Source organism: Triplophysa dalaica, chromosome 6, assembly GCF_015846415.1.
Source record: "Triplophysa dalaica isolate WHDGS20190420 chromosome 6, ASM1584641v1, whole genome shotgun sequence".
Taxonomy (NCBI): domain Eukaryota; kingdom Metazoa; phylum Chordata; class Actinopteri; order Cypriniformes; family Nemacheilidae; genus Triplophysa; species Triplophysa dalaica.
The window spans coordinates 25,492,353-25,508,023 of record NC_079547.1 but is presented as its reverse complement, the minus strand read 5'-3'; the positions used below and the strand labels follow the sequence as shown (position 1 = coordinate 25,508,023).

General features: G+C 38.7%; 1 protein-coding gene across 1 annotated transcript in view; it reads right to left on the bottom strand.

Annotated features, from left to right (window-relative positions):
• Nucleotides 1–441: 441 nt before the first annotated feature.
• Nucleotides 442–15,671, bottom strand: part of eya2 (EYA transcriptional coactivator and phosphatase 2) — a 29,805-nt gene continuing 14,575 nt past the window's right edge. Inside the window, exons 6-16 of the mRNA XM_056750386.1 lie at nt 14,306–14,382; nt 13,322–13,502; nt 12,498–12,637; nt 11,636–11,719; nt 9,242–9,331; nt 6,998–7,056; nt 5,764–5,924; nt 5,354–5,468; nt 3,264–3,385; nt 3,081–3,181; nt 442–1,986 (exon numbers count right to left, since the gene is read on the bottom strand). Coding sequence (XP_056606364.1) covers nt 1,906–1,986; nt 3,081–3,181; nt 3,264–3,385; nt 5,354–5,468; nt 5,764–5,924; nt 6,998–7,056; nt 9,242–9,331; nt 11,636–11,719; nt 12,498–12,637; nt 13,322–13,502; nt 14,306–14,382 — 1,211 coding nt within the window. The 3' untranslated portion in view covers nt 442–1,905. The remainder of the gene's footprint in view (nt 1,987–3,080; nt 3,182–3,263; nt 3,386–5,353; nt 5,469–5,763; nt 5,925–6,997; nt 7,057–9,241; nt 9,332–11,635; nt 11,720–12,497; nt 12,638–13,321; nt 13,503–14,305; nt 14,383–15,671) is intronic.

Sequence of the window (15,671 nt, the reverse complement as noted above, 5' to 3'; positions counted from 1 at the left end):
TTAAAGCATATGGCGCAAATTCATTTATGTTAATGCCTTGAGTCTGTATCATGTAAGATTATTTATAATTATTGCCCAGACATATTCTGAATATTTTGTATTTATTGCTATGACTTGTCCATATAACACCGTATCTAAAGACTTGATATAGTCTGATCATTTTTTCTTGTATTTTGTTTTATTAACAAACTAATAATTTTAAATCTGAGTAAATTTCAATAGCCTGTCAAAAACATGAAAAGTTATGTTTCAGCCCAAATCAATGGGAATTATATTTTGAGGAACATATAAACCTTTTTTCCTTAATATTTGAAATTTTAACACAATTTAAATGATATTTTGAAGGAGGGATGGATTTATTAGTTAATAATAATGCTAATAAAGAAAAAATCCATTTTGATTTTGGTGTGAAATATGATTTATTTATGAGATCCCTATCACTAAAAACTTCACTTTATTCCAGACATCACTTTAAGAAAGAGAGCTTGAGGATGAAATTAATTTATCTTTATTCTATTATAGTAAGCCCAGAAACAAATCAACAATAAAACCTTATATACAAATCATAGTAAAAGAGCAGGTTGTGTGAACAAGCACATGCAGGTCAGAGAACAACCGCACAGGTGACGCATGATCAGGGCAGTAGATAAAACAGTACATATAAACCTCAGCGGATAAAAGAAATATACATCCAGTAAAAATCCACGTAGTGTTCCAGGCACAGAGAGAGAGAGAGAGAGAGACATCTGTCTATAAAGACAGTATTACAGAAAGACGTGTGATGGGAGAGATGCTTAAATTGATGGAATTGTGTCAGTAGCTTTTGGCTGTTTTTGGTTGGTTTTCTGTTTCTCTGGATGAATCTTCATTTACAATACTTTGTATTCATCAAAAGACATGTGTGGGGTTAGTTTTGCTATGGTTTTAGTACAATAGCATATATCTTCATTTCTAAACATTAACTCAGTCGTTGGTTTGCTTTGAAGTACAGTGAAATATTCATTCAATTTAGTATATTATTTATATGTAATAAACAACCGGTTACAATGATTTTAATTTACACTAAAGTCTCATATGAACGTTCTTCTTCACTCTTGGATTTAGTTAAGATTCCCATAGCTCTTGGTAAAAAACAACAAAACATATTAATTTGTTTTCTATGCTAAACTCTTTGTACACCCCTGTTTTTCCTTTTGCTATAGTCACACTGAATGGCTACGCACACCTTTCACATATGATTTTGATCTACAGCTATGTTCAGAATGGAATATTACTAGACGCTGCAAGTATACACTGTATACTGCTCATTTTTATACAGAAGTATGTGAAACCGTAAACGCTAATAAACATGTCAAACAGTAGTATGCATCCCTGTTATCACACGACCACATAATGTCATTTTAGCTCCATCTAGTTTTGTACGTGACTTCTAACAGTCTAAACAAAAAACCAAGTAGAAGGACAGAAATGGAAAGTCAAGTCAAGGGCTTTGCATCATGGGATACCGTATCACACACAGTATTCTCTAGTGTACACTGCACGTCTAGGTGAAACAGACACGTCAGTGCATGCAGACGTACACATCCTGCTCACAAATGGCATACTAGTCGTATGTTAGTATGCTGAACCGAACATTGCCTTGAGGTCTTATCTTTACGAGGAATCTCACATCGCTGTTTTCAGTGCAGTGCCGTGGTTAAGAGAAAAAATCTAAGAAAGCAAAGATGTCTCAGGTGGAAAGCGAGAAGAGACCAAAAATGTTTTTCTTGGATAGATTTGAAGCAAATGTTTCAAGTTAGATAGCCGCTCCCTGCTGATTGGTCCTGCAGTTCTTGGCTTGGTCATGTGATTTCTGTGTGTGAGACGCAGCGGGCGTGTGGAGTTTGGGCGAGCAGATGCTGCTCTCTAGAGGTAGTCCAACTCAAGTGCATGACTCAACGCCTCCAGATCGGCCCTGCACGTCACTCTCCAGAAGGGCATGTTCTTCTGCACATCACAAGAAGGTAAACTTGTTAATCCTTTACAGTAAAAAACATTTTATAATTATTAACATTGTTCATGAGTGCTGGATTTCTTTTCATGGTTTTTAATACTATTCAAATGAAGTTTTATTCTGTTCTGGTCTCTTCTTTATCACTGCAAGCATGACAGTATCCTAGTTTTCAACATTATTTGTTTTCTACTATTTGTTTTGTTATTTATTTGTGCATGACTTGGATTTAAATTTATATAATACATTTAATAAGACAATGGTTGACACATATTTTACGTACCAGAATGGTATAATCTAGGCCTGAGCAACATATCGAAATGAGCAACAGTTTGCGATAATAATAATAATAATAAAAAAATTACCCCATAATGTATAGACCACTCTGGATGACGTAAACAACGCTGAACTTACGCTGGTCCTGAAGAACCCCCTGTTTACGTTTTTTAACACTGCACTATGGTTGAACAAAATACAACTAACAGAACCTTTTTTTTAAATGTTAAACGAATATATTTAAGTTTTAATTATGTGTGTGAAAACCTGAAACCGTTAGTGCTTCTGTATCAGTGTTTGCATATGTATAGCAGAGAGACTGTGTCTGATGTGTGGAAGATAATTTATAATCAGAATTAATGTGAAATAGGTATATAATTTTCAGTTTTTAATATATATTTCACACACTTAAACCATTATTGTATCACATATCGCATTATATTGCATTATTTAGCATGCCATGGATATCGCATTTTTCATCAATATCTCACAGCCCAAGTATAATCTACTCCAACTTCCTGAAAATTGATCTTTTTTACATTTGATTTGATTTTTTTTCTATTTGAGTTATTTTGGATTAACTTTTGTTCTTTGTTTATTTATTCAACAATTCATTTTATTATAATAAAAAATAAGCAAAAGTGTTGTGTTTATGAAGAAAGGTTGAATAAAATAAAAGGTATAAAATGGAGCAATCTTACAAGATCTGATAAATTCTTAGAAACACCTAATATACTTTTTTTGTTGTTTTGTGGGTTGACAAAAATGTGTTTTGCTCTCAACATCTTTAATAGCTTTTGTTATTTTACTTTACCTTCTTTGCGACCGTCTCCTCCTCTACACCATCTCCAACCACCACATACACGGCTCTCCGGCCGAACCTCTGAGTCACTCGCTCGAAGCAGCTTTCTTTACCTGTGACATTGAAAACAAAACACGTTACACTTGAGTTTTCACCCTGTTTAAGAGAAACGCAGAGACTGTAGAGATAGCCGACCTGTTTTAGTGGCACTGTAGATGTTCTCGATTGGAAACGCTCCTCCGAGACCGTAGAGAAGAACTTTAGAGAGCGCTGGAATGAGTTGCGTGGTGGTGACCAACACATTTACGCAGTTTGGTCTGAGGAGTAAAAATAAATATGTCACATAATGATTAGGTCACGTTTTCATCTTTTCATCCGGGTTAGATAATAAAAGGTGATGTTGTAATAACTGCTCTGAGATTTGATTTAGCTGAGGAAAGAAAGTCTTAGAGCTTTGAAAAAAGCATGACTCATTTTTCCGTTAGGATATAAAGACAGGAACTGTAAAACGGTTGAGGATGAAGGACAGATACATCTTGGCAATCAAGACAAGACAATCAAATCGACAGGATCATCAATCTGTTATATGAAAAAGGTCACGTTTGCCAAATCCATTCCATCTGATTGACTGAAAACTGTTGTAACTTGCTGTATCAAAAATCTATTGGTAAAGGAATATTTTGAGAAGTTTAGAAATCATTTAAACTCATCTCTCAGTTGAACAAAAACAAACAAATAAACGTTTGTCATTTTTAAAGCGTCTGGCAAGACGTCTCTGCTTGACTGACATTTTAATTGCATTATTATAAACCGAGTCACTATTTCATCTACACATGATGTGTTCTTGCATTCCATCAACCTTTTTAATTGTTAGTCACGTAGACAATGATGTCAGTCAACACAACTGACAGATGTTTTTCATTGTTGTGCATTGTAGGCAAATTTTGCATGGCACCTAACTTTTTTGCAGCGGTTTATTTCTGCCTCATAAGAAGGAATATTGCCATTTAAAGGGCATTTTGATGTCTGGATTCCCGCAGCTCTCCCGCAGGACTAGCAGGACCTGATATGGACTCTTACGGCGCGGGTTGCAGTTTTGGGATAAAACTCTGGTACTATGGACCGTAGTGGGTCTTTGGACAGGTACCCACTCCCGACATCTTTCTATCTGACCACACGTAGAGCTTGATCTGAGGACTGTGTTGTGGATGTGCTGCGCGCGTGGACCAGTTCTTACACAGTTTTATGTATAATTTGCACGCGTCAGACCCCAGACAGAGCGGGCAGGTCGCCGAGTGCACCCTAGAGAAGAGAGAGAGAGCGTTCCTGTTTTTTAAAGGGGAGACGTTATCAGGACGTTTCTTTCATGGATGATAAATAGTTTGGTTAAAAAATGTGGTTCATTTTTCAGGAGCCAGCTATAAGCCAAAGGGTTTCGTTTGTTCATATTTTGCTTATTGTGTTAGATGTTATATTTTACAAGACGATAAAAAAAGTTTTTGTATAACGTATTTTATATTTGTTATGGGAGAAATTTAAATTTGAGATCTTAAATGTGAGATCTGGAAACTTGATCTAAATTAAACGGCATCCGTCGGGTCAGGACAAAAACCATTCTAAGCATATAGCAGGTGAATTTTCAGCGTGAGCGGGTGGGTGAGGAATAAAATGTGGCTGTCGCGGGCGGGAGTGGGACTAAAAAAACAGTCCCTCACAAACCTCTTCATTGAAGCTACTACATCTTGTGGATTTTGCCCGTATTTACTGAAACTTGTTAACATGGCTTCTGAATGCGAGTGCATTATCAGGTATTTGTCAATCGCTGGTGGTTTATATGTGACATGAAAACGTGCAGCAGGCAACGAGGCGAAAACCAGAATCTCCAGTGCAAAAAAAGATTTGACTTTTTAATTTCATTAAACATTATTTATTTATCTGTTATTTTGAAGATACCTTATATGAAGGATATTGGTTTACTTATTAGCACTTAAACTTAACCGACACTTAGGTGTTTATAATAGACGTAGGCTATGGTGTGGACCTTGATTTTTTGCAGTTTTGAAGTGTTCAGTTTCATTATTAATAAAACAGCTGAATGTCCTGCTAGAGAATTGAGTTCAGGGAGAGGAGCAGGGGAGGTAGAGGGACCTTTAATCCTTTAGAGATGGCTTCAGGTAAGATTCCCAAATTTTGTTAATCAAACATCAATTCTTGTTTTTTACTGACATGGAATATTTATTTGATAGATTGCGGTAATTTATGAGGATGCGGTGGTGATGTGTCACCTGGAGTTGATGAGAGCAAGAGCCTTCAGTGCCTGTGTGAGCCACAGGTCTGTCAAAACCTCCATTTCCCGTCTTAACTGTAACCATTCCTCTCGCTTCGGACTGCCCAACAAACCTACAGTACACAAAAATCACAGATGATATCTCTTTTTTATCTCAATTATTTCTCATAGACACCGACGAGATTAAATGGAGAGCAAATGGAAACGATTGCTTAAGTCTCAAGTGCGTCTCATATATTTCTCAACGAGTTCAGATTTGTCTCGTCTGCAATCAAAAGTCAATATTACTGAAGATCGCAATATGAACTCAAACATTTCTTATCACTCTTAAGAAGTTTTAGGAGAAATGTGTGAGACTACGTGGATACAGTATATAAATGAAATATAACCGAGAACTTCAGCTCTCACCTCCTACGTTGTTCTTGTAGGTGTTGTAGATCTCCTTCACCCGGCGGTAGCGGAAGGCGAGTTTCCTCATCCAGTCGACCCCTCCGTGAACGCCGGAGCCCAAACAGAGCGTGCCACCACCTGCTGGGCTCTGGAAGCCATCTGTGCCAAAGTTATAAGTACTGCAAGTACAGACACATACGGTCGTGTTCAAAACCGCTGTACGGCCACACAAAACTCCATTCATATTTCTGTTGACGCGCTCTTAAAACGTGATTAATGTCTATCATAAAGGTCTGGAACCAGTCGGAGCTGTCACTGTGAGAAGAAGCTCGAAAAATGTTTCTCTTATAAAAAAACAGCACCAGCGTACACTCTTAAAAATAAAGGTGCTTCGAAAGGTTCTGTGATCCCAATTTTTGTCTAAATGGTTCCACTAGAAATTTTTACACTTTTGAAAAACCTTAATGTTTCTTAAAAGGTTCTCTGTGGTGAAAAAGGTTTTGACTCATTGGTTCTCTGTGGAAACAAAAATGGTTCTTCTATGTCATCGCTGTGAAGAACCTTTTGAGCATCTTTATTTTTAAGAATGCACTCTCTTAAAATTAAAGGTACTTCAAAAGGTTCTTAGAAGCCGTAGAAGAACTTTTTGTTCCATTGGTTCTATAAAGAACTTTTGACATTTAAAGAACCTCTATGTTTCACAAAAGGTTTTGTATGGTGATAAAAGGTTTTCAGATTACCAAAAGGTAAGAAAGAGATGGTTCTTTAATGAACTTTTGACTAAATGGTTCTTCTATGGCATCGCTGTGAAGAACCTTTTTGAGCATCTTTATTTCTAACTCTTGAAATTAAAGGTGCTTCAAAAGGTTCTTAGATGCCGTAGAAAAACCCTTTTTTGTCTAATTGGTTCCATAAAGAACATTTAACATCCGAAGAACCTTTATGTTTTACAAAAGGTTGTTAGTTGCAAAAACCTTTTTTTTTAAACTGGACACTCTTAAAATTAAAGGTGCTTAAAAAGGTTCTAGGATGCCGTAGAAGAACCTTTTATTATCCCATAAAAATGTGAGATTAACATCCGTGGTAAAATGTCTGAAACCGGAGCAAGTGCTGGAGTTTAAACTATGATCAACATTTAATACTCGCCATGTTTGCAGCGTGCCGTTCATTTAAGAAAAAGGATCTTTTTAAAGCTCATGATGTTAGTTTTATTATGATGGTGTTTGCTAGACGTAGGAAAGTCATACTGTACCTCAAGTCCTGCCCATTGTCATCCGAGGCCACATCATCGATGTGAACCTGGTCACATTCCTGGGAAATGAAAGGAAAGCAGATATGTTTGAGATGGATCTGTTACAGCCGGGCAGAGTGATGAACTGTGTAGAGACAGGTCCACCCTCCGCTCAGCCTCGAGGGAACAGCGCGGAGAGAGAGAGATATTACAAAAAAAGTCTAACAACAAAAAGGCAAGAATAGACTGCGAAGACGTCCTGGCGCCTTTTAAGCTGGAGGGAAAGAAAAATAGGGAGACTGCAGACGGCACAACATCTAAACCTGATACCGGACGCTAATGAACGCCACACATTAGCTTCACGCCCGCTTTTATCTTGGCTGGGTTAGAGCTTAACGCTGCCAAAATACAGTAATTGATGTGTCCTATTTATGAGAACGACATCTGGTCTTTAGTTGACATGATGATCTTGTCCTCTTGTCCAAAAGTTGTTTTAGCAAAGCTTTTAGAAACACGTTCAAATTTGATAATACATTTGGCTTGTACGGACGTTTAAACTGAATTACGCTAATCAATGGAAAACAATTACTCATGGAGGATTTTCTTTGACAGGATGTCCTTCTTCTCTGCGTGTTTTACACGTGTTCTCTCGAGCTGTGTTTTAGATCACAGCTAGGAGGAAGACATACATATCAACCGCCTCAAAGTCAACATGAAATCCAATTCAACAATGTTTACTTTCCTCATACATGTTCCTGTTTGTCCGTGTTATCTTTCATCAAAATGCAACAACTTCCTTCACCTCTGAATGACTTTCCTGTTTGGATGATGTCATCAGTCCCTTCCCTCCAACCACAAGGCTCCATTTTGGAACATAATGTAAAATTTTCACATTGTTATTAATATATCAACCTGATCCTACTTTTTTCTTTTTCTGTAGGCCTAGACTTGGGAACAGGTTTGCAATTTAGCACTTTCGGTTCCGTCGTCCCAGTAGGTTTTTCATTTAAATGCCTAAAACAAGGTGAGCTCATGAGGTAATAATACAGTCAGCTTCAGAAATTTCTCATATTTTGTTTTACAAAACAATTTTTTTGTTTTTTTAATTACTTTTACATGTCTTGGAAAAGGTGGTGGCTTGATACATTGGACTACAGACGTATTTGAGGATATTGAAGGTGTTAAAGATCAACCCAATGGACACGATTCCAAAAAAGTGTGGATGGAGGTTCATAAATTCATCAGTTGTCAAAGGCTTGGCGGTGGTGACGTTGATGTTGAGCAACTTGTTTGTAACCTGATGTTAGCTTTTATTTCTGCCGATTGAATTTTAGCTTCAAAATGTATAAAATTTTTGTTTATTTGTGAATTTTATCTTGATGGAGAAAAGGTGTATGTATCATAAACGTGTGTTGATCACAAAGCTTACACTCTTTAAAATTAAGGTGCTTTTAAGGTTTTTCACAGCGATGCCATTAAAGAAGCGTTTTTGGTACCACAAAGAACCATTCAGTCAAAGAACCATCTCTTTCTTACCTTTTCACAATCTGAAGAACCATTTTCGCCAGAAAGAACCTTTTGCTAGACAAAAAGGTTCTTCAGATGTTAAAAGGTTCTTTATGGAACCATTTAGACAAAAACGGTTCTTCCACGGCATCAAAGAACCTTATGTAGCACCTTTATTTTTGAGAGTGTTTTTTTTGCGATGGCTTTTGTTCAGTGTTCGCGTTGTGAATGCCGTCTCAAGGCGAGTTTGGAAGATGTTCAAATGTTTACATTCTAAACTGTTTTGTGAAGAGCGTCTCTTGCAGATATAAATTTTTCTCTGTAGCATCAGTGATTAATTAAAGTACAAAATGAGCAAAATTAAACCATCAATCACTTGCAGAAGTAGTTCAACGCCCATGCGAAAATTTGCCTACGGCGTTTTCTTATGCCTTTAAATAGAAAACACAAGCAGCTGTTGAATGCTAAGAGACGTCGTGGACAATCCGAGTGGCGCTTACACAGAAAAACCCGCTGGGCAAATAATGTTGTGTGTGCGCTCCACCCCTGCGAGCTGCTGTTCCACCCCGGGACAAATTTTCTTTTCGCCGTCGGCCACACACCCATAATTAAAGCCTCAAACGTTGTCAGGGCTTTTAAAGAATCTAATCCTCGCTTTATTCCCACGCAGGGCAAACCTAGGTCCCGCAACACAATGACCTGCCGTTATCGTCGGATGGTAGCCCTGACAGCGTGGTGTTGGATGAATTCATTTCTCACCTCCAGGTCATTGAAAAACAGACGCGAGTCGGCCAAGTTGAAGATCGTCTCTTCCATCCACAGGCCAAGAGAGACGGCTTTGGCGGAGTCCTGCAACAGAAGGAAAAAACACGTCCAGTTACCTGCTCACATGATTGACAGGTGATAATTCATGATCTTTCTCTGAGTGTCAGCGTGTGGTACGACAGGTTTGTGTACCGCAGGAATGTGAATCACTCTGCACCTCATTATCAGTCACAGCGCCTTCAATCAGAAGCTCTGCATTTATAAACTGTTTTCTGTTCTGCTCATTGGCGCGTGTTCTGATGGCAACACTTGGCCGTCAGTCAATCTGCAGGTGTCAGGGAGAGGTTAACATCAGATTAATTCTGATCCGTCTCTTCTAACAACCAGCATTGTTTGTGAATGGTGTGGGCACAAAAGTTGACGCAGGGGGTTTTCCTGCTTTCATTAGGATAATAACCCATAATCTACATCAATGAACCACTTCGAATGCAGAACAAAAAACATACAACGTCTTAAACTAGAGGAATGCTTGTGAAAGCATTCATTACTGTTGTAATCCCTAGTGTTTTTGACGTCAAAAAACGAAGAAATAAACAAAACATTTCAATCATCTCAACTTGATTTTTTGTTGACTTCTTGCGTGTAAATGTTTCAGTTGTTTCGGTTATGGTTGGTGCCTGTTGAGTAGCACATTTATTTAAAATGTGAGATGTTACCAGACTATTATGATCTAAAAAGTAAATGGTAAGTTTATAATAATGATGATTTCATAGGAATTTCATTTGATGTTAAGTTTGTAAAATCACCTGCAATTTTCTGTTTCAAACAGAGATGGCGATAGAGAGTCAAAAGGGTTGGAGCTTTGCCTTTTTTGTTTCCGTTTTTCTTCCTTTTTAGCAAAATAATACTATCCAAATATTGGTGCATTATTTTTTCAGAATTTGTTGTAATATCAAACTAAATCAATTCAAAACGTCTTCTCTCTTTTGACGATTCATGATAATATGATACAAAAGTTGAAACTCGTCATTTACTTTCTCAAAATTCATGATAACATCGTCCAAATATAATGCAATTTAATTTGTTTTGCATGGGGTTTGGTTTATTGTTTACTATTTGATATTATTTGTAGACAATTAAATGCAGATTATTTCAGAATGTGAGGAAAGATGCTTAAGTAATGAAAAAATGAGAAAGCTGAGTGTTGTGTGACAGTGATGTATGTTTTTCTCTTTTGTAGGAATAATCCGATTGTGAAAACGTAGCCTGAAGTCTAAAGTCCCACGCTGAGGTATGTGTCTATACATATGGTTCAGTGATAAATGAGACTTCTAATGGGAGAGCAGAACTCTGACTCGCTGTGGCGTTGAGATCAGCTTTAAACTCATTTAAAAACCATGTGTCTTTCCACACCCGCAGTGGTTTTCTATTGAGTCGGGGTTTGCCTGAGGCCCTGCTCGACCCAAACTGGTTGTCTACAGTGATGTCTTTATGGCCTTGACATGCAGTACGTATCTATCTTGCGAGCCAATAATAAACCAATTTCACTTCAATATGCAGATTTGCTCCCTGCAGTGGAATTCTGCTGAAGTAAAATCTTATATCGCAGCGTTCTATCATGTCCTGAATCTGAAACCTTAACATTTCTGCAGTCTTCAAAAAGAAAATCTAAAGTGCTGCACACTCGAGCTTTTCTTTGAGTCTTCTATATGTCACGTGGAATCCGCAAGGGATCGTGGGAATTCCAAACAGTTTGCGGGCCAAGATAAAGAAACATGGAAGTTGTTCCCATCAGCCGCTGTGAGATTGCGTAGAAGTTCATGCGCTGTCAATCAGACCGGGTGTATGAATGACAGAAATGTGCTTGACCGTAGAGGAGCGAGAACTTTATTAGGTCCTTCATGGCTTTTTACTTCCACCACGTTAAAGTGTCTGCTGAGTGCATTACCATTAAACTGTAGCGACAAAATCTGTTTTCCGTTTTAAAAATTGCATTTTACTGCTATAACAAGGTAAAAAAATGTGTTCTCCGGAAACTGTCAAACTTCACTGCAGGAGGATTTTTGAGCTGTGATCTGGCAACCCATTCAAACAGCCCAGCCCGTTGGTCACAGAGTAGCACATGGAAACAACACTCAGATTTTTTTGGCCTATTTAGATTCAAATAAAATGTCAAGTCAGTGATTTTTGAGGAGACATATTTATAGAGAACACAGTGTATATATATATAGAATGTCTGTATAAATATATTTCTAGTTTTTAATTTTCTCTTAAACAAAGACGATTGTCATAAGAATTATGAATCTCATAATGTAAACATTTTATGTGGTGTTTAAAAAAATCCACAAACTGAAGCACGTGTGTGAGGGTGGGAAAACTGGTTGGTACCTTGCCGAAGCGTGTGGAAAATGACCCTGTGAGGAGCGAGTGGAAAATGATGATGGTCTCATCCAGGTCCCAAATAAACACTCTCTGCGTACACACAAAAACACACACTTCATGAGCATGGATGCAAATCTTACAATCCTGACTAGTCAAGTATTGTATTTACTCCAAAACACTGTGTATGATCTCAATCTTGTGTTTATGATAGAAACGCTGGTCTGTTCAGCCTCATTTCACATGACCAGCAGACAGCCAATCAGAGCTTGCTTCCTTATCTCACATCACACTATAGGCAGTGACTTTACATTTGTCCACGGTTACCTTAATCTGTAATGATATGTATTATTATTTCACTGCACTTTATGTTGCATGACCTCATACAGACGAAATAATTCATAAATCAATTCGTAAATCAAGTGCATATAATAGTTCACTCTCATTTATATGTTTTAATACCCCTTTTGTATTTTCTGTAATATTTAAGCAGCCATTGGCACGTCAATATATATTTTTGTAAATCTGTTCATATGGCTTCACAAAACTTGTGGTGTATAAAAACCACCATATTGTTCCACATATATTTTATATATTTGCAACAATCTAATTTGTGGGAAACGTACAGGACAAATACAGGTCATACAGGTTTGTAACAACATGCAAATGATGACATCGACAACATTAGTTCCCTCCTGTGCGCTGTTCCTTTAAATGCCTCGTCCAGTTCTCTCGGTTTTAAGTTGCGTTGTTGCCAGACATTATTGCAGAACGGGTCTGTTTGAGGTGAAAGTAAATCCCCGCGGTACGGGCCGGAGGAATGTTAATGAAAGATATTGTGTAAGGAACACCATGAAAGCCGCATCTGTACCTCAATGTCAGAGTCCAGAGGGGGTATGGGGTCATTGGCCCGCTTCCGGCCTCTCAGCTTCACATCTGAGCTGCGGCGAGCGGGAGCTCCGTCCTGATCCTTTCCTGGAGTCGGAGGACTCGTGGGAGCGTGGTACTCTCCTGTTAGACGCACACACACACACGTGGATATATAGAGACGTACAGTCTGTATCCCAGAGCAAACAGTTGTGAAATACTTATTTAAAGTGCTTCACAGTTATAAAATATGTCTGAATGTTTTCAAACGTCTCCTTGCTATTCAAATATATGTAAATACATCAGACATGTTGTGTATATATAGACTCTCAAATATCTCGATGCCTATTTAAATATTCTTCTTTGATCTGAAGTGCATTTAACATCACGCATTTTACAGAATTCAAGGTAAGCTTTGAAATAAGAGGTCCTTATTAAAATAATGGTTAAATACGCGCATCTCCAATACAGACAAAGACAATCACAGGTGAGATCTCTTAAATATCTCTGTTATTTCTCCAAGACATCAATGAGTTGAAATGGAGAGCAAATGGGAACTTTTGCGTAAGTCACAGATATTTCTCTTGAGAAACAGAGTCAGAAATCTCACAAATGTGTGTCATGTCAACAGTGTGTCAAACTGAGGTCAGATTTGTCTCGTCTGCAGTCAAAATTCGATATTTTTGAAGATAATACAGACAATTGACATTCATTTTTACACCTCCAGACCCTTCATGTGCTTCAACAATTACAGTGAGCCATTTTAGGAGAACCATCTGAGACTATGTTGAGACTTGAATGAGAATCTCCTGAACATGAAGGAGTTACCTGTGTGTGAGTCTGGGCTGTGATTGGTGGATACAGCGGGATGCTCTGTGTGTTGATAGGGTATGGCCGTGGTGATGGCAGACGGCGTGATGTTGCTGGTTGTGATGTACGGACTGTTGTAGTGTGTGTTGTAGTACGGTGAATATTGGCTTTGACTGTAGCTTGAATATGCCGAGAAGTCCTGATAGGCATAAAAACATACATGAATGAATGGTCTAAAGATGAACTCTCAGTTTTATTTGTCAAATGTGTTTCAAATAAAGGGACCTTCTGACAATTTGGACATGAACACAAACACCCTTAAAGGGGCCACGCTTTATTAATGTTAAGTGTTCATCAAATGTTATGGAACAACCTTCTAAAGCCTTTAAGAGAGTTTTATATACCGTAATCATATTGTAAGGATCTGTTATTCTGTGTTTTGTTTTATTTGATATGGACAGCACTTTGGTCAACCTGTGGTTGTTTTGAAATGTGCTATAGAAATAAACAAACAAAGACCACTTTGATATCTTCATCACATGAAGTTCTTAAAATAATGACTCTGTGATGTTTTGTTAAAACTAAAAGGTCTGCCAGTAACTTACAGTAGATTTCATTACAATGTAATATTGTTTTCCTATTAGCACTGTTATCAATGACTTTAATAGAAATTCAATGCTGTTGAGATTCAAAATGATCAAGAAAAGACAGGCAACATTGCAAAAAAAAACCTGACGTTCTTCCCAAGCATTTTTGTCTTGTTTTCCAGTAATTTTTTTAAAAACTTCTTACATTTACATAACAAGAAACGTGTCCTAATATAATCTTGTTTTATGAAAGAAAATATAAGAACTTGGCAAGTTTATGTTTCAAACAAAATTGCAAATTAAATCTAGGCTAAGTTAGTTAAACTACAACAAAGTTTTACAGTGTAATACGGTCCGGTTTTGCATGTCAGATAGGACGTCTGTTCTGCAGGTTGGTTATCCTGATGTGACCTACCTGCTGTGTGGGACTGAATGGCGTTGATCCTGTGATGCCGTTTGCTCCCTGGAAAATTCCAGAAGAAATGCTGCCGCCTGGAAAAGAAGCAGATAGCTAGTTTGAGGAGAAGTGAGCGCGGTGAAGTCTGGGCCTGACGCCTTCGCTGGCAGACCGGCTCCAACACAAACACGGAGACGTGGAAGGGCCTTGTGAAATATAGACCAGTTTAAAGCGCTCGGAGAAAGCTCGCTTGATTTATTACTGAGGAAACAATTCAGGTGAAAAAGGGTAGGGTGGTAAGTCCACAGTCAATCCAAATTTCTTTGGAAATGTCGTTTTTCAGGCCGTCGCCGAGGTCCGGCTCTCCTTCCCCGTCTCTTTTCCTCCAAATTCCCGACTGTTTGGTTTTTGCCCTAGAAAAATGACTCTGTCAAAACGTAAAGAAATCTCACAGGAAACGAACCCCAAAATCTTCAAAGAAACGGCCGGAGAGAAGGAGGGGAGAGCGCCGGGGCCGTGTTTCTGATTTTCTCGGCGGCGGTGAAACGCGAGGACCTTTGGCACCTGGAGACGGGTTATTTATTTCATGCTACAGCAGGTCTCCTGTTGGAATTCGCCAATAAATCAAAGGAGACCAGCGAGATATGGCGCGAGATGTGGTCGGCGCGTTTTCCCAGACCCATTAGAAATCCATCCGTTTCACGAGCAGACAACTTTACAGTGAATGATGTCTGGAGACGCCTAGAAATGACAGTAAATCACTGTAATACAGAATAAATGATATCATCTGCTGCCGAATGATCAGGCCTGTTAGACCCAAAATAAATGTCACTGTGCGTTCTTAAAGAATTCTAAAAGAACTTGAGAAGTCGCCCGTTTGATAAGTTTTAATAAAAAACAATAAGAATCAAATTCAGACTCATTTTATGGACATCAGTGGGTCAAACGTCTTCAGCCTCAGAAGGCTTTGGAACGTCGTGAGGGTGAGTCAACAATTTTGTATTTTTCGGCGAACTGTCCCTTTAAAGAAGAAAGCGTGCCTAACACCACTTCACCTTTGACCTTGACAGGGTTACGGTCAATTTCACACTGCGGTGGTAAAATCAGGAGCGTGGGGCAGAAGTGCTCGGCGGTGGACGGAGGGGGGGCGCGTGACTGCTCAATCACTCCCACCCAGACGAGCTCCTCCAATGGCCGGCGCGTTCCGGAGGGGAGCGGAGAAAGGTTCTGACCCCCTGCGAGTGGAGAGAGAGACGCCTGACGCCAGAACCCCAGACCGCGGATAATGGGGAACAGGTGTGTGTGTGTGCGTGTTGGGGGGCATTGACCGGAGACGGCGTCTGAAAATCTGTGTGTGTGTGTGTGTGAGGGTTTGTTGCGAGGA